The following is a 26,311-nucleotide window of genomic DNA, read 5'->3' on the forward strand; positions in this document are numbered from 1 at the left end:
CTTTTAGTTTTATCGATTTTTGCTATTGTCTTCTTTGTTTCTGTTTCATTTATTTCTGCTCTTGTCTTTATGATTTCTTTCCCTCTACTAACTTTGGGTTTTGTTTGTTGTTCTTTCTCTAGTTCCTTTAGGTGTAAGGTTAGGTTGTTTATTTGAGATGTTTGTTGTTTCTTGAGGTAGGATTGTATTGCTGTAAACTTCCCTCTTAGAACTTCCTTTGCTGCAATCCCATAGGTTTTGGTTCGTCACGTTTTCATTTTCATTTGTCTCTAGGTACTTTTTGGTTTCCTCTTTGATTTCATCAGTGATTTCTTGGTTATTTAGTAACGTATTGTTTAGCCTCCATGTGTTTGTGTTTTTTACATTTTTTTCCCTGTAATTGATTTCTAATCACATAGCATTGTGGTCAGAAAAGATGCTTGATATGATTTCAATTTTCTTAAATTTCCTGAGACTTGATTTGTGACCCAAGCAAGATGTGATCTATCCTGGAGAATGTTCTGTGTGCACTTGAGAAGAAAGTGTAATCTGCTGTTTTTGTATGGAATGTCCTATAAATATCAATTAAGTCCATCCTGTTTAATGTATCATTTAAAGCTTGTGTTTCCTTATTTATTTTCATTTTGGATGATCTGTCCATTGGTGTAAGTGAGGTGTTAAAGTCCCCCACTATTACTGTGTTACTGTCAATTTCCTCTTTTATAGCTGGTAGCAGTTGCCTTATGTATTGAGGTGCTCCTATGTTGGGTGCATATATATGTATAATTGTTATGTCTTCTTCTTGGATTGATCCCTTGATCATTATGTAGTGTCCTTTCCTTGTCTCTTGTAACATTCTTTATTTTAAAGTCTATTTTATCTGGTATGAGTATTGCTACTCCAGCTTTCTTTTGATTTCCATTTGCATGGAATACCTTTTTCCATCCCCTCACTTTCAGTCTGTATGTGTCCCTAGGTCTGAAGTGGGTCTGTCATAGACAGCATATATAAGGGTCTTGTTTTTGTATCCATTCAGCGAGCCTGTGTCTTCTGGTTGGAGTATTTAATCCATTCACGTTTAAGGTAATTATCGATATGTATGCTCCTATTACCATTTTCTTAATTGCTTTGGGTTTGTTTTTGTTGGTCCTTTTCTTCTGTTGTGTTTCCCATTTAGAGAAGTTCCTTTAGCATTTGTTGTAGAGCTGGTTTGGTGGTGCTGAATTCTCTTAGCTTTTGCTTGTCTGTAAAGCTTTTGACTTCTCCATTGAATCTGAATGAGATGCTTGTCAGGTAGAGTAATCTTGGTTGTAGGTTCTTCCCTTTCATCACTTTAAATATGTCATGCCACTCCCTTCTGGCTTGTAGGGTTTCTGCTGAGAAATCAGCTGTTAACCTTATGGGAGATCCCTTGTATGTTATTTGTCGTTTTTCCCTTGCTGCTTTCAATAATTTTTCTTTGTCTTTAATTTTTGCCAATTTGATTACTGTGTGTCTCGGCATGTTTCTCCTTGGATTTATCTTGTATGGGAGTCTCTGCGCTTCCTGGACTTGGGTGGCTATTTCCTTTCCCATGCTAGGGAAGTTTTTGACTATAATCTCTTCAGATATTTTCTCTGGTCCTTTCTCTCTCTATTCTCCTTCTGGGACCCCTATAATGTGAATGTTGTTGAGTTTAATGTTGTCCCAGAGGTCTCTTAGGCTGTTTTCAATTCTTTTCATTCTTTTTTCTCTATTCTGTTCCACAACAGTGAATTCCACCATTCTGTCTTCCAGGTCACTTATCTGTTCTTCTGCCTCAGTTATTCTGCTGTTGATTCCTTCTAGTGTATTTTTCATTTCAGTTATTGTATTGTTCATCTCTGTTTATTTTTTAATTCTTCTGGGTCTTTGTTAAACATTTCTTGCATCTTCTCGATCTTTGCCTCCATTGTTTTTCTGAGGTCCTGGATCGTCTTCACTATCATTATTCTGAATTCTTTTTCAGGAAGGTTGCCTATCTGCACTTCATTTAGTTGTTTTTCTGGGTTTCCATCTTGTTCCTTCATCTGGTACATAGCCCTCTGCCTTTTCATCTTGTCTGTCTTTCTGTGAACGTGGTTTTTGTTCCACAGGCTGCAGGATTGTAGTTCTTCTTGCTTCTGCTGTCTGCCTGAATAGTTTCTTTTTCCTGCAATTTGCTTTTTATTTTTCATTTATTTATTGAATTTTATTTATTTTTTATACAGCAGGTTCTTATTAATTATCTGTTTTATACATATTAGTGTATATATGTCAATCCAGTCTCCCAAGCAAGTTGCTTTTTAAATGCTTGTGTTTATGTTATTCTCTGTCTTCTTTCTGATAAACCTTAGTTGTCTGTTCATGACTAGAACAAATAATCCTAAAAAGGTTACTGGAAACTCTGAGTATGTGGATATTGTCCACATGACATGTGAGCTTTAATGTAGGCTTCTCTCTATGGGTTATTTGTTATTAACTGGTCAGATTTTCTAGAGTATTCCTGATCTCCTGCCTGGAGAAAAAAGATCTGCTGACCAGCATTTTGGGAGCCCAATGTGAGAAGAAGGCTGGGACTCATTGTTGGAGGTGGAGTGTGTGTGTGTGTGTGTGTGTGTGTGTGTGTAACCTAATCCCTTGGTTTTGGTACTGCACCTGTGCCTTCATCTGTGCTAGCTCATAACCTCTCCAGGGGTTAAGCCTCAAATGTTCTGCCAGGGGAGTGTGGAGGGGGGAACGGATCTAGAGACCTGATTGTTTCTTAAGATAACTGTCACCCAATTCTCTTTATTTTGGTTCCTCTGTTCTTACCCTCACTTCCAGAAGTACCCAGAACTGCCCGTTTCTAACTTTTGGGTTTTTTCCCCTGAACATTCTGCCGTGTGATTTGGGTTAGCTGTCAGCCTGACAGTCGCAGTTGTAGGATTCACCTTCCTTGGCTTTGCCAAGACAGTTGCCTCCAGTCCATCTGCTTCCACCGTCTAAAACTTTGTGGCTGTTTTTCTCTTTGGATCTTGTCCTAGTGGATTATGTCTTTAAAACAACAGTCACTTTTCCTTTGTTGCTTAAGCTGTGCAGTTGAGCAGGACTAGTTGTCTGTGTTCAAACAGCCGCCTTCACACGGATCCCCTGCCTTCTTTCTTGCTGCATATTTCTTCAGCACGTGGAGGCATTAGAAGTTAAAGGGTCATCTTGAGAGATGTTTTTTTTCTTGAGCTGCCGTCTTGAGAGATACTATAGAAAATACCTGGTTTTAAACTATATTAACCTACACTTGTTAGTACTAAATTTTGTGTTGTCAGTTTTTTTCTCCATATTGTTGCTTTGTGGTATAAAAATGCCACTGTAATGAAGCTTGAATGGTGGCAGTCTGTCAAGCATCCAGTGCTGTGTCTGCATTGGATTCCAAAATCTGAAATCTTTTCTCTCTCAGCCGTAAAGTGTACTTAGTCTTACAGCAGTGAAAGAAAACTGTCTCTAAGAAATATTTGTCCTTTCATTTGGTGGTTCTCAGGCTTTAGTGAGCATCAGAAGCGCTGGTTGGCTTATTAAAACCGATTAAACCAGAGTTTCTGATTCAGTAGGTCCGGAACAGGGCCCAGGTTTTGGGGGTTGTTTTTTTTTTTAATGTTTCTGTGTTTATGGGCCTGAGATTGTGAATTCCTAACAAGTGATGCTGATGCTGGTGTGAGGGCCACACTTTGAGACTGACTGAAGCAGACTGTATGAGTGCTTGAAAACCAGAACGCCACCACCAAGACCCTCCAGTAAAGCTTTACTTCATTATTTTCCAGTTGGACAATTGAGAAGAGCTTTGAATTTATGCTATGATCGCTCTCTTTGCCTAAAACATACGTTTACTTGATCGTCTTGATCGAGACAGTAGGTCTAACCATTTAAATTAATGAATCCTTTCCTTTGGTCCACTGTTATTCCTTTCTTTCTTTCTGAACTGCCTGTTTGAGATTTTGTCCTCGTCTCCCCTTCTTCCTTCCCTTGTTTCTTGTGGTGCCTGCAACTCTGTGATGCGGCAGAAGTTGGCTGTCAGGGTGAGCTCTCATGTAGAAGCAAGTCTGCATTGAGGTCGGTCACGTGGGGTCTGCCTGCTCTGGGTCGGTAACGTGTTCATAGCATGTTGGGTGTAGTTATTTAAACATGGAGCCTTACCATTAAGGTTGTGCATACTCGCATGTAAACACAAACATTAATGTCAGGCTGTCTTTACTAGTTAATAATTTGTGTATGCCTATACCAGGAAGCATACACTTTTTAGAATTTAATTGAAAACTTTGAATAATTAATTTGGCAGGAGAAGTGTTACAGTTATTGGTTCTAAGTGGATCTCTGTTCATTGGGAGCAACTGTCTCTTTTAAGTAAGGTGAAGAGATTGGCAAAGAAAACTTCAGTTGAATCAGGGAAAATGGCCTTTTATCCAGTTAGGTAATTTAATCTGACAGAAGCAGAAATCGTTTTTAGGAATGTAGGTTTGACACTGTAGAGATGAGGGATGGGGAGGTGTTAGCATCCTCTGTGAGCAGCGTTATAAATTGCCTTTCTACTTCATTACTCTCTATCAGTGTGGCGTGAAAACCATTGGAACTGTTTTACTGTTGGGTTTAACCTAGCACAGATATTTTTGTTTCTTTATGCTGGTTAAATTAAATTATAGTTAAATTATAGTACAAAGTGCACTGTTTGATTCACTAAGTCATTTCTGCAAATCTTTGGTCACATTTATATGCTGTCCAGTCTTTGGGTTCTACTGAAGGACAAGCCCTGAGGAGTAAGCCAATAGGAGATTTTTCCCGTTTGTAATAGTGTCCTTTTTTTTTTTTTAATGGTATGACTGTTTCAGGGCTATATTTTTTAAAATAAAAGATAGCTTCAGCAGAATTAGATAAGTAATCTCTTAACCCAGTTAAGAGATCTTTTCCCTTAATAATTGCTTTTTATATGATTAATGGCTCCCATAAGGTAACAGTATTTTCTAACCAAATGGGTTCCCGTATATTTAGAGAGATTTTTCCCACATTGTGTATTTCTGTGAATGGCATGAGTAGAAAAGCACAGACTGTTAGCTCCATGAAGACAGGGACTTTGTTTTGTTCATCACTCTGTTTCTAACACTGAGAAAGGTATTTGATATGCAGTTCTCAGTAAATATTTGTGGAATGAAGGACAGAAACCAGTTTAGAGTTCAGCATCCTGCATTACCTAATTAATGCCACAAGGTGGTACTGTTGTAGCATGAAATAAGAGGCTGTAATTCTTAGCCTCTCTTACATAGTTTTATATAAATCCTATGAATAAACAAAATGAATTGACTACCTATTATGTTTATTGCCTGTTTCAGATATTTATGGTTTTAGCATGTGATTAGTCTTTTGAGTCTATGATTTGGCCAGGCAGTGAGATTATAACCTAAATAAAGAACATTTGGTTCAATTTTTTTTTTTTTTTTTGAAATTTGGAGTGAGTTTTATTAATTAATTTATTATTTTTGCTGTGTTGGGTCTTCGTTTCTGTGCGAGGGCTGTCTCTAGTTGCGGAGAGCGGGGGCCACTCACTATCGCGGCCTCTCTTGTTGCGGAGCACAGGCTCCAGACACGCAGGCTCAGTAGTTGTGGCTCACGGGCCCAGTTGCTCCGTGGCATGTGGGATCCTCCCAGACCAGGGCTCAAACCCGTGTCCCCTGCATTAACAGGCAGATTCTCAACCACTGCGCCACCAGGGAAGCCCTGGTTCAAATTTTTATCAAATGTTAAATGAGATAGCATCTATTAAAACCTAGCACAGTATCAGGTTAGTTTCATTTTCTCGCCTTTAATTTATTTTGGGTTAAAAACCTTTGTTAAATTTTTCTTTGTGTTAAAATAATTTGCCAAACATTTTCTAATAAGTTATCACTGAATGTTAAACGATATTTTGTAAGTCTGCTTTGATTGTCAGAAGATTTTAAAAATTGATACCAAACCTAGATTTTACTGTATTATACCCCCCACTGCAAAAAAAAAAAAGTTTAATTCTGCTCCATGGTTCTTTTATAAGGCTGAAATATTTTAACATAGTACTACATATTTGTGCATATATGATCATAATGTATAAATAAAGTCAGTCTATAATTTGTCTTGATTTCACTCCTATTATAAAAGTGTTGACAGGTTTGTTTTATAGCTTGGAATTTTAAAATTTCCTTATGATGAAATTGACTTCTGAATATTTTGATTGTATAATTTTCCACAGACTGAAGCAAAATCAGAAGAGGGCCCAGGATGGGCTATCCTACGTGATAATTTCATGATGGGAGCATCCATGAAAGACTGGGACAAAGGAAGTGATGGACCAGATGACAACAGACCGGGGTCTGGAAGTGACTCTGACACATAAAGCTATATAAGAAACACAGTTTCCATTTTATTTTTCCTAGAAAAATACTCGTGCTCTGAAAGTTGGGGAATTATAAAGATACCATTTGTAAGAGAGCCAAAAGACTTTCACTGTTATCAACTTTGGTGTTTCTCTTTTTCATGTAAACTTGGTTAAAATGATATTTCAAACATTGTATAATTTTAAGCATTGTTCTTTAGAACGTTCGTAGAAAGAAATATTTCTACTTGAGATATGCATTTTGCCAAGTTCATTATAGGTTTACCTGTTGCTTTTGGATATTGGTGTTTTATTTAAGTATCACCAAGGGTTGTAGAAATGCAATATCAATTCATAATTAAAATGAACTCCTTGAAGTTAATATTTTTCAGCCTCTAACTTACAGACCTATATATGTATATTTTTTGTGGGGAAGGGTTGGTGTGTTTTTTTTGGTGAGCTATTGAGAAAAACTATGTAGCAAATTTTTAAATTATAGCATTTCTGATTTGGGGTGATGATTTTATTTTTAGACACTCTGGCAATTATGATTTAAGAAACATCAAATTTCTACTTTTATATTATTTCCTTTTATATGCTAAGTAATATATATAAATAATGGCTTAGATTTATTTTAAGTGTTAGGTTATTTTTGTATGAGAGATTTACTGAGGTGGAAATTCTCATATTTAACTTATGCAATGAGGCATAATTTCTTAGGAAGCATATTTGACATGTTCTCGTTTCTCTTATTTTCCCTAAATATTTGAGTTAGCTTAAATTCTTTTTTTATGGACTGGCTGACCAGTGAAATGGTAGTTAGACAACAGATAGTCTGCATCAGATACTGCATCTGATCTGAGACTTGATTTCTTATAGTTGTCTTAAAGATTATTAAATTGGATGACTTTCAGAATCTAGGTGTTAAACAAAAAGAGAAGAGAAAGCAGGGCTATTTAATATCATTCCAAAATTTCTGTGAAACTGGGCCTAAGATGCAAACTTTGTAGGGGAATTATTTAATAAAAGTGATCTGTTCTTTTTTAAAAGGGTCCATCCCTTACTCCATCTTTCCATAGTAAAAATAGTTCCCTCCTACTACCAAATTGCACATGCTTGCATCTGTTATATATCGAAGGATAATCCTCCCCTCAAAACTGTGCTAGAGCAGAGACGTTTATATTTGCAAACCCATTTGGGTGTTACAAGTATTATGTAACCAAAGTTAAATTAGTCCATGGCCTGGTATTTGTTATCCTAAAGGAAGGTATACATCTAAGATATCAAATGATTAAACCAGCAGAGCTCAAAGTACATTTTTGTATGTATCCAAACTTTTGAAATTTAGTGTCTTCTTAAATTATAGAACTGCTATTTTGTCAGTGTAATATAAGTAAATGTGAACAACTAGTCCTCAGTAGTAACATGAGCATGCTAAACATCTCAGTATAACTTAACACAGATAAATATTTCAATACAACCTTACACGTAGATAATTTTGAGAAACAAATTTGCAGCACCTAAAAACTTTTATCTTCTCAGAATTAAAGATTTTACTTTTTTTTTCCTGCTATTATTCTGTTTCTGAATCATATTAAAGCTTTGCAAAATTTCTTCTGAACAGGACATCAGGTGATAGAAATGGGTAAATAACTTCTTGTTTAGTAAAAAAGTTGTTTTTTAACATAAACTTATCATATAGTCATTAGTTTAATTTAGAAAAATTGAGCAAGATTTTCAAACTGAAAGGAAGGAAGAGAATATTGGCAGATTTTCTTCTTTCAGAAATCATTTTATTCCAAAATAAAATTGAGTTGCTGCTATAAGAAAAAAAAATCACTTATGTTAGAAGGTGTAAAGCATATGTAAATCACGTGAAATAATTTTTGTCATAAAGATAGGATGTTTTATATGTATTAATATCTCTGCATATTGGCAATCAAATATCTAAGCAAAATACCACCATATATGAATCTAAGGATGAGCATATTATTTTAAAAGCTCTGTATCTTTAGATGGATGTTTTAAATAATCTAGCTCTGTCATCTCTACCCTAAATATTTTACCTACAACATTTATTTATTTATTTTTAAAATTTATTTATTTATTTATTTTTGGCTGCGTTGGGTCTTCGTTGCTGCGTGCGGGCTTTCTCTAGTTGTGGCGAGCAGGGGCTACTCTTTGTGGTGGTGCGTGGGCTTCTCATTGTGGTGGCTTCTCTTCTTGCGGAGCACAGGCTCTAGGCGTGCAGGCTTCAGTAGTTGTGGCTCGCGGGCTCTAGAGTGCAGGCTCAGTAGTTGTGGCGCACAGGCTTAGTTGCTCTGCGGCACGTGGGATCTTCCCGGACCAGGGCTTGAACCTGTGTCCCCTGCATTGACAGCCGGATTCTTAACCACTGCGCTACCTGGGAAGTCCCCCTACAACATTTAAATTCTGACATCAATCAGATAAATAATTCTGCACCTAACTTCTGATATTGTCTTTGAGTTCTTTAAGGAGGGAAAAGAGAAAGAACAGCATTACTATACCCCTCCCCCCCCATAGTTATCTAAAAATAACAATATTTGGATTTTATTTTTGGTAACTATTTAGGGTAATAGAGTAATAAAAAGATTTTATTTTTGTTTGTTTAAAAAGAACAATGGAAAATAGTAACCAGGTAGCCAGTACCTAGGTATTATCTTATTCCCTTATCTGGATATTCAGATGGCTAGGGTGAATGTTCTCAGTATTAGCATAGTTTAATATTGCTTATTTTTTGCTTTTAGGTGTTGAAATCTCACAAAATTAATACCTGTTACAGACTGACAATAACTTAGAATCATTACAGTAGTTTAGTACTTTAACTTAGAATACTGAATTTAGTTTCAAGTTACCTAGACTTCTACATAGATTAAGTATTATTCTACTCATTGAAAAATATATCTTGGAAACGCTTTGGATGGACTAATTCAAAGGCTCGCTTTCAGTACTTAGAACCTGAAATGACTCCATAGGAAATTCTGGAAGATTTATTTGAGGGTAAGTCCAATCCTTTAAAATATTTTGTCTTTTATAATATGAATAAGTGGGTGAAAGGGAATGTTTAAATTTTGGAAAACCTCTTAAGGCTTTTCAGTCACTGTGTTTTGCACATATGAACGTACTTAATATTCAGTGGCTGCCAGCTAAACTAATCCTTCCTCCCGTGCTGGTCTTTAGGACATGTAAACACAGTACTTAACCATAAAGCCATTTAATTGCAGTTTCTAGACACCTACAGATGTCCCAGTTAACATATAACAGCAGAGAAGTCCTAAGGTTGAAGTGTGAACAGAAACATGGACAAACTGAGGACCTTGTAAGGAATTGTAAGGCCTGAGAGAATGCCTGTAAAGGACTCATCATAGAGCATAAATATTTAGAAGAGATAGGAGGAGGTCAAATAAGTAAGTTGATATTACATCTTTTGGATAACTTGTTTCTTCCCTATACGGATTTACTTACTTTATTTTATTATAGATGTTTATTAATATAAAATTATATTATACTAATTTTAATATATATATAAATTATATTAATATAAAATTATATAATATAAAAGAGTCATAAGTGAAATGGGATGGAAGTTTTATTTTTTCAGTTTTTTTAATGATCACAGAGTACCATTATTGCACTTAGTATTAGTGATATATTTGTGCCCCGTGAATTTCACTTTTAACACATACATTTGAAAAATCAGTAGATACTTTTTAACATTTGTAATTTCTTAAGGAAGTGTGAATGTGTGTGTGTGTGCGTGTGTGTGTGTGTCTTAGTCCAGGACATTATACCAGATACCATAGACTGGGTGGGAAAAACAACAAACATTTATTTTCATGGTTCTGGAGGCTGGGAAGTCCAAGATCAAGGTGCTGGCAGATTTGATGTCTGATGAGCACCCTCCTCCTGGTTTGTAGACAACTGACTTCTTGCTGTGTCTACTTGAGGCAGAGAGAGATCATCTTTCTCAGTGCCTCTTTTATAGGGGCCTCATGACCTGATTGCCTCCTAAAGGGCTCCACCTCCAATATTATCATATTAGGAATAGAGCTTCTACATATGAATTGTGGAAGGCGGGGGATCAAAAATTCAGTCCACAGCAATGCATAAAATAGCAAATGATACATTTTTAACTTAGATGTGAAATAACTGTAGCTACCGTTGATCCTTTTCTTTAATAAATTGTTTTTTTATTTTTGGCTGCGTTGGGTCTTCATTGCTGTGCACGGGCTCTCTAGTTGCGGCGAGCGGGGGGGCTACTTGTTGTGGTGTGTGGGCTTCTCATTGTCATGGCTGCTCTTGTTGCAGAGCACAGGCTCTAGGCACGCAGGCTTCAGTAGTTGTGGCACGTGGGCTCAGTAGTTGTGGCTTGCGGGCTCTAGAGCGCAGGCTCAGTAGTTGTGACGCACGGGCTTAGTTGCTCTGCGGCATGTGGAATCTTCCCAGACCAGGGCTTGAACCCATGTCCCCTGCATTGGCAGGCAGATTCTTAACTACTGCGCCACCAAGGAAGCCCTACCGTTGATTCTTGACTTAGATTTCCTACTAGAATTAGAAGGTTAAATGAAGCATTTATCTGGCATTAATTGAGCACCTGTTCCAGGAACTGTACTAGAATCATTTGAGTCATATTGTTTATGGCAAAATAACGGGTAATTTTGCTCCTGTAAAAAATCAAAAAGTCAAATCTCCTGTTCCTTTTTAAAGTCGACTTCCTGCAGTACGTGCCCACTGTATGATTTGGATTGTGTGCCAATTTGGATTAACAGTGATAACTTGAAATAAATCAGTTATGTGCCATGACTTTAAAAATGTTTGTTAAAAGATAACCTTTTAAAGAACTATTATAGTGGAATCTAAGTTATACATTAAAAAACTATTGTAACAGAATTGTACAGTAATTGTACAGTAATAGGAGTCCTAGAATAATGAAGCTTGTCTAGGGGTGTGAAGAGGTTAATTTGTCGGTACTCTGTCGATGATAAGTTCATTTTTACTTGGAAACGGTTTTCAGTTGAAGGAAGCAGAGTTCATACTGCTCCTTCCTTAAATGTATCTATTAGGATCAACATGACTGATGTTTGTCTCCACTCAGTATATCTGTGATAGGTAGTGAGTCTGTTGAGTCCTGCAGATATTATGAGTACGAAGACTATTTGAGGTGAATTGGCAGTTAGAACAAATTTTGGAAAAGGGAGAGAGAACTCTTCCATGCCTACAAAAAGCTCTCTCATTCCTTCCCCAAGAAAGCAGGAGTCTGAATTTTGGCCAGCTGGATAGATGAATCTTACTGACTATTGCAGCAAAGGTAGGCCTCCTGGTAAATTTTTTCCCTGTGTGAGCTTTTCAGAACTTGATTAAATATATCAATCAGGAGGACCAATGAACAGATTTGGAAGTAAAATGGTGTCTGAGATAGGTGACAGGACATTTAGAGTAGTGATTGGTGGTTAACAAAATACTACGAGTTGTAATAAATCTAATCAGAATTTTGTAGTTTGAAGATATCGTCCAACAATTCTTAAACAATTTTAGATTCTCTAAAGGATGTTTTGTAGCTTAGAAACACATTAATATTTTTCATCTGGTCTACTGAGCCTACTTTCAGGGAGTTATGATTTAGGGCTATTTATCTAGGTGTGTGATGAAACTTTTGTATTCAGAAGAGTTGTCCTCAGAGACAGTTACAAAATATGTTTCATTTTGCTTTGTTAGCAACATCTGGTCCAACACCGCTCACCTCATTCACCCACCCCTCCACTATAGCAGGAGTACATATTTAGCTTTCTGTCAAATGCTCTTTGGTTTTCATTCGAGTAGTTAAACAAGGGTATATGTTAGAGAAGTGGGCCTGATTCCTTATAATTTTAGTCTCTACATCACTACTGTCCGCTAGGACTTTCTGTGATGATGGAAATATATCTCCACTGTCCAATATGGTAGCACAAGTGGCTATGGAGCCTCTCCAGTGTGGCTAGGGATACAGAGAAGCTGGATTTTTCATTAATTACTTCAAATTTTAAAAGCTGCACATGGCTAGTGGTGGTCTGTCTCCCTAAGAAGAGAATAAAGTCACAGAGCATATATTTAGTCTAATAAAATATCAGTAAATTTTGGAATCATAAGTCTATCTTGAATTGTTACATAAACATTTACTGATACAATTTAAGTATATACAAATACTGGTGTGATTTTTATTGACTAAATTATGGTTGATGTCTTTTTCACTATTTGTATTTTTAAAAAGTTATATTAAGTTGCTTTGTAATTATTTCCTGAGGTATAACTATTGTCCTTACATGTTAGGCCACTGTGTATGACACATAGCATTTGCTTTTTTAGTAGTACCACCTGCAGCTTTCAGAATGAACACACTAAACTTTAAGTCTCAGTGCTGTACTGTGAAACAGTAGGTTTGTGATGCACTAAAGGGACGTGCTGAGAACTGTCAGAGCAGCAGACAGCAGGTGCCATCTAAGCCAGTGAATTCCAGCGCTGGGGACTTCTGTCGGGAGCCTCCTTGTTTAGGAGGTTTCCTGAGGAAGCGCCTTGAGTGGCAGGGCTCCCGAGGTATCTGGCAGCTCAGATCTATCCCAGCACACACTCGACATCCTGCCAGAGCAAATGGAGGTTGCAGATTTGGGCAAAAAACCCGGAAAACAAAGAGCACCATGAGCGTTGTTAGTACAGCCAGTTTAAAATGATGAGGTGTTAAACCACATTTGTATAAAGAACAGTTTCTCTAACCCCAGAATCATTACCCTGGGTCTTTAATGCAATCGGTTCATAAACATCAAAGCAGCAACACCAAATTTGTATGGGGTCAGGACCAACTGGGGCTCTGAATGGAGAGACAGCTGAGAGCCGCGTCCTTTGTGTGGGTGGCCTTGCAGCTGTTGATTCACCCTGAGGCTTCTAGACAGTTGCCTCTGCGTGCTCGCAGAGCCAGACTTCAGTCTTCGGTAAAAATGGATCCCCTCCCGTGGGATGGACATAAACAAGGGATTGACATCAGCTCTCAAAACATCAGCCGGGCAGCCAGACAGCAGTTATCCTGAAATACTGAGTAGTACCCAGCACAACATCAGGGCTGCCTCTACGTAATATTTGTCTTTGTACAGTAACACTGGGATCTCTTAAGTGTATTATAAATAGTAAAAGCTCAGAGTCCAAAAGGTTCAAGGTGACATTATCCTTCTCTACAAATGGTAGGAATGATAGGAATATCTATTGCATGACACAGCTGCCATACTTTGGTCCTTATGAGGACTCCCAAGTACACTTTTTAATGATAAATGAAGTTATATTTACATGGAATATTTTTAGAAATATCAGTATTCGTTGTTAGATGACAGAAGGCAAAATTTTGGAATCAGAACTGAGTTCAGAGTTCAATTTGGACTCACATTAAGCCATGTGTTGTTGCAAAAATGTCTTAAAACTTTTTAAGGCTAGCATGTACCTCAGGCACAGGGATATGTTTGTGTATATTGGAGGGATTGGAACAATGAGTGCACAGCGTCTGTCTAGCACAGTGCCTGCTATGTAGTAGGGAGGGTCTCAGGAAACAGTATTATGTATTTGGAGGTTTAGATGCTGTGCGTGTAGACTTGTTATTCATTTCTGATCTCTAATCATAAACGTTCCTCTTCTAGATAATGAGTTCCTCCCAGAAAAGTTCAAAGTCTGGCAGATAGTAAAATTTGTGTTCACCCAGTAATTCTACTTCTAGAAACCCTCCTCAGGAAAAGATCCTAATTACAGAAAATGCTGTGTGAACAGTATAATAGCATTATTTTTAATAACAACAAATTCTAGACAACCTACAAGTTCAGTGACTTGAGGGCACACACAGACATCAACTGTGGTACTTCCACTTTTGTGCTACCATTTAACATGATGGCGTGAAGACTGGTGAAATCACGTGTCAAGAATTGCATGTAGACTGAAAATGTAAAAAATTATGGATAGCATAAGTAAAATTTTCAAATGCCAAAGATTCATTAGATGAATAGAAGAACATAATACATTCTTTTTTTAAGAAAATAATTTTTGACGGCCTGAAAAGTCGAGTTCACACTGAGTACCAAGGTCCTGACCTTTAATGAGAAATTAAAATATATTTACTGTCTACTTCAGCTGTTCCAGAACCAAAACTCTAAATACTGTCTTAATAGAACACTCCAAGGGGTCGACATGGAGAGGTGCAGTTGATGACTGCATGAAGGTCGGCCCATCAACCAGTCAAGTATAAGTTGGACCAGAGCACGTCATAAGAACAGCAAACATTTATACAGTAATTATTGTGTGCCAGATAGTGGTTAACAGTTTATAATGCCCTTAACTCATCCAGTCAGTCCTATGACCCTGTGAAGTAGGTGCTGTTATTGTCCCCAACATATAGTTGAGGAAACAGGCAATGGGTTCAGTAACTTGCCCAAGTTCACAGTTATTAATACAGTTGAGTCCAAGCTCCAGTCATAGAGCTGTTACACAACAGTGATTCCTCACATTGTAGGTGATACTAAGGTTGTATAGAAAATGACATTCTAGAAATTATTAAGGTCTTATAGAAAATGAGATTCTAGAAATTGCACTTTGCTCTGGGAAAAATAAATAGGCCTATTACATTTTTTAGTCTCATTTACTCATGACACGAACTTACGGCGCGTATCAAAAGGTGAACACTTTCCTGGCACTAGCAATTTAAAGGTAGCTTGTCAGCTCAGGCTTTATTTTGGTTGCCATTGTCAGTTTATTATACAGTGTACTATTGGAGAATTTATTATAGATCTTGTTTGAGTATGTCTGATAATTAAAACTTTGCTATTTAATTATCTTGATGCTGCAGAAATGGAAGTACTACTAAGTACTGGAGTAGTGTCCAATAGTTTTGTCTATTGGAACATGACTAGCTCCTTTTATACTAAGATACAATATATTGCCCATAGCTCTGGTTGTTACTTAATGACATTAGATGGCTCATAAAAGTGTAAGTGCTGACATTTTTTCTATTAAGAATTTAGATATTCAAATTATGCTTTGTAAAAATGAAGACTAGATTTTAGTTTAGAATGTTATTGGCTAGGAGATAACAAGTAACTAACACTTTATTTTTCCTCTGGGGGAAAAAAAAGTCAATGGAAAATATCCTTGAGGTGAAAGTTAATTACAGTTAAAAAAAATTTACAGCCACATGACATTGTATCATTGTTTAATAGGCTGTGATGAAAATACCCAGGGAAATTGAGTATGTTAGTTTTCTCCAAATAGGAAGCTGTAGGACATACCACTTTTCTCCTCTAGGTGGCACGATTTAGGCTATCATTGAATTAAACGATTCCCTTCCAGCCCTCACACCAGGCGAGGGACTAGTTTCTGAACAATCAGTACAACCGGGGTATCGATTCCATTTAACCGTTATAACTGGTCAAATAACCAGATTGACCTTGCAACAATCTGTTGTCTAGTGACCTTAAGTAACTTAATTAACAAAGACCTCTTAAAAAACAAAAGCTTCTCTCTAATAACCAGGTAGCCAGAATCATTTTTGTGTATTGCTGAAGTCTCTTTGGGTCAGAGCACACGCCCATTTATGGATTTATTCCTTTGGTTTATGGTAACCAGCTTGCCATTTGATACTGACTGTGAAGATACTGCGTTTGTACTTGAAAAGACACATAGAGATAACTGAAATAATCTAAAAAGAAACCAGAACTGTAGGTGACGTTAACTTCCCAGGTGTCCCTGGTTTTGTTGCAGCCTTCACTGTTTACTAAACAGGAAAGATCAACATGTAAAAAGTCAGTATTAGGTGACCCGGAAGCAGCAAATGACGGAAACATTCTGTTCGTTCTGTGCACTAAAACGGGAAGAGGACACTTTATTTTTACCTTTCAGATTCTTTTATCTATTGTTCACTTTCCAAAATTTAAAAATGAATTTGGCTGCACCCAGAATACATGAAATACTTGTTAATCCCATTTTCATCTTCCTTCTCTTCTCCCTGTCTGTGTGGGGGATGGGCTTCTATGGAGCTCAGAAGAATCTTGACCAGGCACCTCTCAGGAACTTCATTTTGGGCGTGGTGCATGTTTATATAAATGCTAAAAATCGTACAAGTATTTTCAAATTATAGCTCTGATAGTGATTATTAGAATCGGTAGCATAGGCAAAGAAAAAAAAGGCTTGGAAATACGCAATATATATCATACTGAACCGAGAAAAGGTGAAAAGTTAACTGATGTATTGTTACAGATTCCGACTGGAAAGTGGCTTCATTTTAGGGTGACCGTCTGGGACAGTCCTGGTTTACCCCTGGTATCCTGTGTATAGATGAAAAGCATCCTCTTCACTCTTGGAAGTGCTCAGGTTTGTGTGATAAATTATATGGTCGCCCTAGATGTAAGCACTAACTTTCTTTTCTAAGACATGTAACAAACATCAGGAAAAGTTTGTGGCCCGCAGTCTCCACTTTCACAAATCATAACTACCGATACAGCTTTGCTTTCTAAAATACGTATTAAAAGTATACTTCCACTTTGCTTTTTAAAATACGTATTTACTAGTTTTTCCTTCTAACATTAAAAAAAACTACATCCAGGTTTTCTTTTTATCTGCAATTGCTATTGCCTGTTGGTTTTTGTTTTATTTTCATTTTTTAATTGCAGGATAATTGAGGCAGCAGAAAGGCAAGGTTGTTTGAAATAGAGGTTGGTAACTTTGCTCATGGAAATTTACACATTCAGAATTTTCCACAATCTATGAAACCCTCTGAAATGATGACAAATTCATTTAAAACTATATATCTTAAAAAGATAAAAATTCCACTTTATGTTGTCATACTCATTTTAATTATAACATCATTATGTTTTTCTCTTATCCTTCCTCATCTTTGAATTTTTACTTTGTTCATACTTCTTTGTCTCCCTTTCTCCCCAGCAACCTAATTCCAGTCTCTTGCTTTGTGAAGTGTCTGGGGACTGCTGGGCTGGTGGGGTCAGTGAAGTAGGAGCAGAGATTCTATAAAGGCAAGTGTCAAACCCTGCCCTAAAAACTAAGGAAAACTCTGCTGCTGGCTTCTTTTGATCAGCATTAGCATTTTATCAAGCATGTCTCCATATTTTAGTGTAAGACAGCTGTCCCCATAATGTTCATTTATTTATATCAATCACTAGGTGCTATTTTAGTGGCTGAATTTCACCGGGGGTAAGAAACCAGAATCTCTGGCTGATTTCAGTAGGCGGTGACAGTATCCAGGCCTCCGGAGGTTGCCCCCTGTTGGAAATCTCACGGAGCTGAAAATATAGAGGTGGAAGGGCCCCAAAGCCACCAGCAGTAATCCATCAACTAATCGCAATTCCAAAGGGTAAGATCAGTGTTCCCACAGTGTATCATCAAAGTGTGAGGAGTTTATCACTTTAAAACCTCACAACCTACTGATAGTCTGCTTTTCCCTGTCTCCTGAGTTCACCCCTTTATCTTTCACCACCTGTGATCTTCTCTTTCAGCCTTTTCCTCCCTGCCAGTGTGCCGTCCTTTGTCCTTTATCACTTCTTTCTTGGATAAACCTATAGATACAGAATGGAAACAATATTTGGATGATTTTTCTTGTGGAAATCACTAAACGTTTTCATTTCATTATTCTGCGAGCAGAAACTTGCATAAAAATGCGTACAGAACATGAGACAAAAAGTGTTATGGACCAAACATTGTTTTTGAATTGTGGTATCAAAGATAAAGTTACAAGGAAGAACTTAAAAGGCTTTTGGTATATTTTCACATTAAAGGGTTACTTTGCCTTTCTCAAGTGTAACTATTGAGAGTAAAATGTAATCAATTACAGTAGCTCTGTATATTTCTTTTCCCCACCTCCTGGTTTTTGAGGCTTGAAACCATTGTGGAAAGCTTTCAAAATTGTTACAAATGAAGTTTTTCTTTCACCAGACTTAGGAAGGACCTATTACATTATAAACTCTTCTCTGTGATCCTTAGGGGTAAAACTCCGGGACAGGGATGAGTAGTTGTTTTGATATCAAGCATTTGTTTAGGCTCTTGTAGGACCTGCACATTAGTTAAGTGAATATACCCATTAATGAGCAGAGAAGGGCTAGCGGTGGAAACAGCTCTCCCACTGATCTGGAAGACAAAGAATTCCATTTTAGGGTGTTAAACTGGAATTTGGACTTAACTGGATTTTGATAATCATTTAGAGTTCTGTTCACCAAAAGTGTATCTTCTTGCCCTTTCTTCCTACAATTAGTAGGGGCAAAATACCATAGTGTTTAACATAACAATGAGCATGAACTTACAGAAACTGCTAGGAGGCATAACCGTGAAGCAAATTCTAATTAGCATCTTCCCTGGCTTTTTCATTCTATTTATGTTGGAGAAAGAGCTGACAGAAATGAAGAAGTGAGAGGATACAAGAATGGTCACTAACATTTAATGGGCATATATTTAAGTGCCAGGTTGTGTTAGAAACTCTCTTGGTACCTTGTGTCATTTAATCCTCACAGTAATCTTAACTTGTTGGTACTATGTGTTATGCCCATTTCATAGATGAAGAAACTAACAAGTGTCTGAGTAACTTAGCCAGGATCACAAAGCCAGAAAGCGATGGATATTTGAACCCAAGAAAACTTGAGTCTGGAACCTGCCCCTTTTACACTATGCTCACCTGCCTCCTTGAGCTAATCAGGATGGCCTGTGTGGGTGAAATCCCCTTTTACCGCATGGCTTTGGTAAACCAGGGGGACAGCTCTTGAAGTCTTACCTGTTGCATCTTCAAAGGATTGCTCACCTGAGAGGTAGAAAGGGGCACCTCCTCTCCTGCTACACTCAAGTCACTCTCCTCGGCCACACTAGAAGAGTTTACCATCCCCTCCCCTGTCCTCGCTTCCTGGGCTTTAGGGAAATTAAAAGTAGCCTCTTATGAACAGGCCAGGAGTCTGAGGGGTTGTAAAGTAAGCAGTACGTGTTCATCAAACTAAACACCATGGGCAAAAGTGTGTGTGTTTATGTTGGGAAGGGGGTTGTCAGAAGGATTTATGGCTTAGATTGCTTTCCTAGCAGTGATGGAGATGGACTTTTGCTGCTCTATCCACACTCTAATCTGAATCCACTTAACCTCAGGTACGTTTGTGTTTATATCTAGAAGGTAGTCTCCCTAATTTGAGGGGAGGCTGAGCCTATGTCCTTGGCGGAGCACGGTGCCTAAGGTTACCAGCCGCCTTCCAAAGCCAGATCTTCACTCAGTAGCTCCTGCTTTATGTCCTATAATTGCCCCACGTGTAGGAACAGTCACTTTTCCCCTTTGTGTATAGCTAGATTAGTGCAGTTCTCAAACTCAACTCAAAAGGGATGACAACTTGGTGAAACTACTAGCCCCATAGCAGCACCTCTTGAGTATATTTTGCTTTGGCTATTGGAGTTGTAGCTGGTTGTCTGACTGCTTTCAAGTTGCTTCAATTTGAAATTGACCTCCAGGAAAGGAACGTGCTAATGCTGATTTACACATAATTTTCAGAATTATTCAGAAGTTGGTTGGAACAATTCCTTTATTCCAGGGTTTTCTGATGTGTTTTCATAGGAAAAAGTCCCATGTTCAAGGGAGTTCAGGATATGCTGGGTTAAAAGGGTTAAACAGTTTTATTTTCTGTAAGATTCTCAGAGCCTTTAACATGACAGAAACTGTGAATCTGTAAGTAGGCAATAGAGTACCCAGTATCTCTCAAACTTAACTTCACCACACGATCCCTGTTTGTCAGACACATTCTGGTACCAGTGCTTCTTAGAAATACGTAGTGGATAAGAACATAGACAGTACATTCTGATGGCAAAATCCATCTTACTATGGTCTTGAACAAGGTACTTAACCTCTCTGTACCGCAGTCTCCTCATCTGCAAAATAGAGATGATAATAATAATACCTACTTTAGAATGTTGTGAAGATTAAATGACCATATATATATACATCTGTCGATCTGCTTCACGTTACTGAGTGTAATATGTGTTAGCTACTGTTATCGTAACTATTTACCCCTCTGTTTACTAATGGTATAGGCCCCATACACATGGAAAGTGTAAATTCCAAAAGTTAGAGAAAGCTCCTTGTGACCTTTCTATAATGAAAGGAACATCTGAACTAGGGAGTGATATAGTGGCTTTGAGTTTGGGGGAAAACTCAACAGAGTTTCCAGTTTAAATCATCTGTCTAGTCGGTATGGCTACCGTCATGATGAAATGAAAATGTTGACTTTGAGTAACTAAAGGTAAAAGAAAAGAAAAAGGGAAAAGTGAACAGGGGCAAGAATTATTTTTGTATTTATCTAATTTGGACTAGGTTGAAATAGAAAATGTCAAGTTATGAGTAGTGTATAACAGCGACATCAAACCCTTAAAATCCCAGCTTCCTGATATATGCTGTGGAAAGAATGAAGTTGATGGCTAAAGTCTAGCTGGGGAAGAAGGTGAAGAGAAAGCCATGTCAAGATGTGGCTTAGGCAGCAAATTAAGAAGATAGCCATTCATTCAAACAGTAAAATAAATATAATTCATTCTCCAGGTGCAGAAGAGAGAGCTCTGTTTTCAGCCGTTCACAGTCAAATGCAGAACTAGGCTATAAACAACAAACCATAATAAAATAAGCTTTAGGATAGAGGTACCAGCACGGTGCTATGGAATCTCAGAAAATGATGCCACTAAAAAGCCAGGAGGTGGAGCTTGGATGACCTATCCCAGGGCTGGCCTGGCCCAGAGTCAACTGTTTGATGCTCATTTGCATGAGCGAGCGAGCGAGCGAGCGAGAGAGGAGAGAGAGAGAGAGAGAGGGAGAGAGAAAACAATACAGGAGGGAAGACTTCCATTCTAGAGCAAGTGATCCCAACTGGGAGGCTGTGAGCGAGCGAGCCACACGAAGTAAAAATGGGAGGCTTGATCGCATGTCCTTCACCAGACGGGTCCAAAATGACTATATAAAGTAAATACCATAAATCACTGTTGTCAGGGCGCACACCACCTCCTCCCTCCCTTCCCCACAGCCGTCCTCATTTCCACACCCCCTCAACGGTTCAGGGAGAGCTCGTGGTCTAAGTAAACGAGAGGACTTCTGACTGTAATCCTAGCACGTCACTTCGTTGAAGGCAAACACGTGGTTCAGAGAGAACTTATAAATCTCTCCTCCCAGGCAGGATCGTGATGTTATCTGCTGGCAGCAGAAGGTTCGCTCCGAGCGGAGCTCCAGAAGCTCCCGACCAGAGAGAGACAGAGAGAGAGAGGCAGGCAGAGGCAGCGGGAGAGAGACAGAGAGACCGAGAGAGGCAGAGAGAGACACACACAAGGAAGAGCGAGAGCGCAAGTGAAGGAGGACTGGCGAGAGGGATGGAGAACCTAGGATAACGGTCTAGGGAGCCATTCGGGGGCAAACCGAGGGGCTGCCTGGCTGCAGAAAAGAGGAAGGAGAGGATCTACTGCAGGCTGCCTACTACCCTCGGCGAGAAAGCCCAAGTGGGAGAGAAACCAGGAGTGGGTGGGCAAGGGTGGGAGTCCAAGGGAACCCCTTCGCAACCCCCTAGGAATAAAACTCCCCTGTCGGCGCGTCCCGGGGCTGCCGCTGCGGTCCGCGGGGGGCGAAAGCCACGGCGGCGGCCGCCGCTCGTCTGTTGCCGGGTTGGCGTTTCGAGCGAGAGGAGAAGGAGCAGAAGGAGGGAGCTGGAGGCCGGACGCGTTCGCCAGCGGCGGCGGCGGCGGCAACGTGGAGTGACCGGGCGGGTCGGCGCGCCGGCCGGGGTGTCGGCCCCCGCGCGCACCTCCGGGAGCAGGATCCTCGCCGCGGCCCCCGCGGCCCCCGCCGGACGCGGCCGAGTCCCGGGCGCAGCGCGAAGCGCTCCCGCCTCCCCGCCGGGGCCGGGCTCGCTCCCAGCGCGCGCACACGGGCGCGCGCGCGCGCACACTCACACACACACTCACACACGTGTGCGCCCCTCCGCTCCGGAGCTGCTGCTGCTCCTGCTTTCAGCGCCGTAGTGGAAGGCAGGGCCGCGCCGCTCCTTCTTTAAATATATAAATTGGAGCCGGCCGGCCTCGGCCGCCCCCCTGACAGCGCTGCCCGCGGCCCTCCCGCCGGCGCTCCCGCTGCCAGCCCCGGGACCTTTTCATCTCTTCCCTTTTGGCCGGAGGAGCCGAGTTCGGATCCGCCACTCCGCACCCGAAACTGACACACTGAACTCCGTTTCCTCCTCCTAAATTTATTTCTGCCTAATAGCCACTCGTCTCTTTTTTTGCCCCCATCTCGTCGCTCCAAGAAAACTTTTGCTGACTCCCCCAAGTGAAGCTTCCCCCTTGCCCGTCGTGTATTAATATTTCCACTTGGGGAACGACTTGCCTTTTCTTTTTAAAGGAATTCAAGCAAGATAGCTTTTTCTCTCGGACATTGACTCCCGATTGTTTGCAAAAGTTTCGCATTAAAAAAAAAATCTACCTGATCTGTACTTTGAGAGTTGTTGGTTTCTTTTTATTTTTCTTACTTTTTTACTTTTTTAAAAAAAAATTTTTCCACCTTAAAAAAAAAAATGCACTACTGTGTGCTGAGCGCTTTTCTTCTCCTGCATCTGGTCACGGTCGCGCTCAGCCTGTCTACCTGCAGCACGCTCGACATGGACCAGTTCATGCGCAAGAGGATCGAGGCGATCCGCGGACAGATCCTGAGCAAGCTGAAACTCACCAGCCCCCCAGAAGACTATCCCGAACCCGAGGAGGTCCCCCCGGAGGTGATTTCCATCTACAACAGCACAAGGGACTTGCTCCAGGAGAAGGCGAGCCGGAGGGCGGCCGCCTGCGAGCGCGAGCGGAGCGACGAGGAGTACTACGCCAAGGAGGTTTACAAAATAGACATGCCGCCCTTCTTCCCCTCGGAAAGTAAGTACCGCTCCCCGCTTCCACTCCCCGGGGCTTAGCGCTGCCCGAGGCTTCCAGAACCGCAGCCACTCCAGGGATCGCCCTGCCCTCTCCGGGTCCCAGCTCGCTCCTTCCCCTGCTCCTGTCCTCCGTCCCACCCACCTCCTTGCCAGTTGTGTGCTTGAGGACGTTAGGCTTTAAAACGTGGACTTGCGACTTTTAATTTTCTCCATTTCTCCCTTCCCCCAACGCCCCGTCTTTTATAAGGCGTTTTTCTCTTTTTTTCTCTTCCCTGGAATTCTCGACTCGGCCACCGGCTAGGAGTCAGCCCTCCTCTGTCAAACTTGGAGGCGCTCCCTGGGGCCGCGTTAAACCGGGAAACCTTGGTGGGTTTGTTTTCTTTGCTCCGATTGGCCTGAAGCCCGCCGAACTGGTGCACGAGGGGTTAAAAAAAAAAGTGGCTCAAAACTAGCCTCTCCGGAAGGCGCCCCTTTCCGTGCCGACCTATCAGCTGATTCCCCAAGCCTTCCCTATTGTCTCTAAACTCCCCGAAAAATGTCAGCATCGCCAAGACAAAACCCGATCTGGAGACCCCTCCAAAAACCTACCTCCAACCCCTCAATTCTTGAATCTACTGCCTCGGCGAGGTGTTTACATTCCCCCCAAGGCGAGATCTTGTAACCACGTCCCCTTTTGATTTCACCTGGAATGGTAGAAAGGACAGCTTCGTTGCTGACTACGTTTAAAAGGGTTTTTCCTTCACGTTATTTTTTTCCGAATTCACTCAAACCTGCCTTCTTAAAATCGCCGGTGTAGCAGATCCTTTTTCTTATGCGTTTATCGTTTATCCTTCTCACTCTTGAGCCCGGTGTTCCCTGCCCTTTCATAGGCTTCCTGCAGTCACTTCGTTGCATTCCTAAATCTCAGCGTAGAAGACAGCCGATTTTTTTTTCTTTTTAAACTGGCTTCTCTGAGGGCAGTGTCCTCAAAACCAGCTGGCATACAGTAGCAACGGGAGTGAATGATTGATTGTTGAGTTCTTTGAGGGGAAGGGAAGAGGGCAGTTAGCTTAGAATGATTTCCAAGTTCTTTAAAAAAAAGAAAAGAAGAAGCAGCATATATTGATGCCCGAGAGGGTTAAATACCAGGAAGAAGAAAAAGAAAAAAAAAAAAAAAAAGAGCTCCAACATTTGCCTATTCCAAATCCCAAGTCGTACACTTTTCATTGGTTGCCCATCTCTCTCCTCCCCTTTCCATGCCCTATATACTCCCTGGCAGCCTTCACAACGTCTCTGTGTCTTGCCTACAGAGATAATATGGCCATCTTGGTAATTTTATCCTAGAGGTTCTAATTGCAGGGTGGTGCTTTTCTTTTTGAATATTTATATTTAGTTTGACAAGTCGTAGTTCCGGGACTTGCCATGTCTTGTATTTGATGGTCTCACATTGTCAGCTGAAGTATCCAACCCCAGGCTTCCTGGCGACCTCTGTTTTGCTGCAGCATCATCTCTTCTTGTTTAAGGGCAGAGCTGAGGCAGGAGATCCTGGCAAGCAGGATGATTTTATTATTGTAATTACGTCACCATCCACAACAATGGTGATAAATACACTCCACCCTGGTGATTCCCCCCCGGGGAGTGAAGGAAAGCTTTCTACCTGGGGTGGAGCCATGGAGATAATTAGGAAAGAAAGTTCATTGTAATTAGTCCAAAATCATTGAGACCCAACAGGGAGTTGAGTCAGTTTGCTTTCTCTAGCACGGTGCAACCGTTCTACTGGAATTTGGGCAGGCGGGCAGTTATGTTATGTAGAACCAGAACAAGCCAAGCCTTCAATGTTTACCTGCAACAGCTCTCATGAATTGCTGGCATTTTCATAACAGAGAGGAGGTCTGATCCCTTCGTGAGATAGGTGTGGAAAGGGCAAATTACCCAAGAGGGTGTTCATTCTTTGTTCTTCAAGCACTCTTCAGTCTAAACAACTGAGGTGATCCCACGCAAGATTATCATCATCACCAAATTGGAGAAAATTCTCAAATTATTAGGATTTCAGAGGTTGGCATCTCAGGTGCGTGTGTGGATTCCCTTCTGCTTCCTCTCCCAGCTACCAAAGAAATGAAAGCCTCTGATCAGTGCAGGATAAAATATAAACTATCAGTCTTCCTACAAAGAGTGCAGGCTTCTTAAAGCCTTAAAGGAAATTTAGGAGCAGAAAGCCTTATTAATAGCAGATTTGATACTACTGTGCTAGGACTGTGGATAATTTTATAGAAAGTAGGTTAACTGATTTTCCAGTACTTTCTAGTTATACTGGAATATAGTGAACCCTTCCAAAAAAAAGGAAGAAAAGAAAAAAAAATCACTCCACCATATTTTTAAAGGGCAAACGGAAAGGACAGCATTGGCTTATATACCAGCTTTCCCTCTTTAGGACCTTTCCACCTAACTTTTAACTCGGTCCTCCCTGAAGAGACGGTGGGGAGGAAGTGTGCCTGTCATTTCTTGAAGGGAATCTGCAGCGGGTCATAAGCCCCAGAGATGAAGGCATGGGAAAGATCACTGGTTCACTTTTTACCACCAACTTATTAGCGTTCAGGGAGTGACTTCAGCTCAAATATTACAAATATGCTCTAACCGTGCTCAATGAGCTATATATCATTACAGATTGTTGGTAGCCCTTTGCAGGACGTTTTATACAGTTCAGACAAAATGTTTTTAGCAACGTGGAGTTTTAAAAGTAAAAATATAAGAGATATTGTATATGCCTTCAGGCATATTTTGTCTTAAATATTATCCTTGGCCCAGCGTACTATATAAATACAGTAAATATGAATAGAACTGGCCAGGTGCCAATCTCCTAGGATGAATTTTAGTCAAGAAGGTATTTATGGGATATAAATAATACTGTGTCAACATTTGAAGAAGGGATCTGATTAGTTTTGAATTTATTCGTATTGATCTTTTCACATGCTGTTAGTTTAAGGCTCAAAGTGGAGTTATGCTAAGGTTTACCCATACTTTACCCAGTGGGAATTAGTGGACTTCTCGT

The 26,311-nt window shown here is 40.1% G+C and overlaps 2 protein-coding genes across 3 annotated transcripts in view; both read left to right on the forward strand.

Annotated features, from left to right (window-relative positions):
- Nucleotides 1–7,920, forward strand: part of RRP15 (ribosomal RNA processing 15 homolog) — a 48,064-nt gene extending 40,144 nt beyond the window's left edge. Inside the window, exon 5 of the mRNA XM_079939493.1 lies at nucleotides 6,224–7,920. Within this exon, the coding sequence (XP_079795619.1) occupies nucleotides 6,224–6,367 (144 nt within the window). The 3' untranslated portion in view covers nucleotides 6,368–7,920. The remainder of the gene's footprint in view (nucleotides 1–6,223) is intronic.
- Nucleotides 7,921–21,552: 13,632 nt separating this feature from the next.
- The window catches only part of TGFB2 (transforming growth factor beta 2), an 82,989-nt gene continuing 78,230 nt past the window's right edge, over nucleotides 21,553–26,311 (forward strand). For both annotated transcript variants that reach the window (XM_079900093.1, XM_079900092.1), the window contains exon 1: nucleotides 21,553–23,284. In XM_079900093.1, the coding sequence (XP_079756219.1) occupies nucleotides 22,939–23,284 (346 nt within the window). In that variant the 5' untranslated portion in view covers nucleotides 21,553–22,938. The remainder of the gene's footprint in view (nucleotides 23,285–26,311) is intronic.

Source organism: Stenella coeruleoalba (assembly GCF_951394435.1).
Source record: "Stenella coeruleoalba genome assembly, chromosome: 1".
NCBI lineage: Eukaryota > Metazoa > Chordata > Mammalia > Artiodactyla > Delphinidae > Stenella > Stenella coeruleoalba.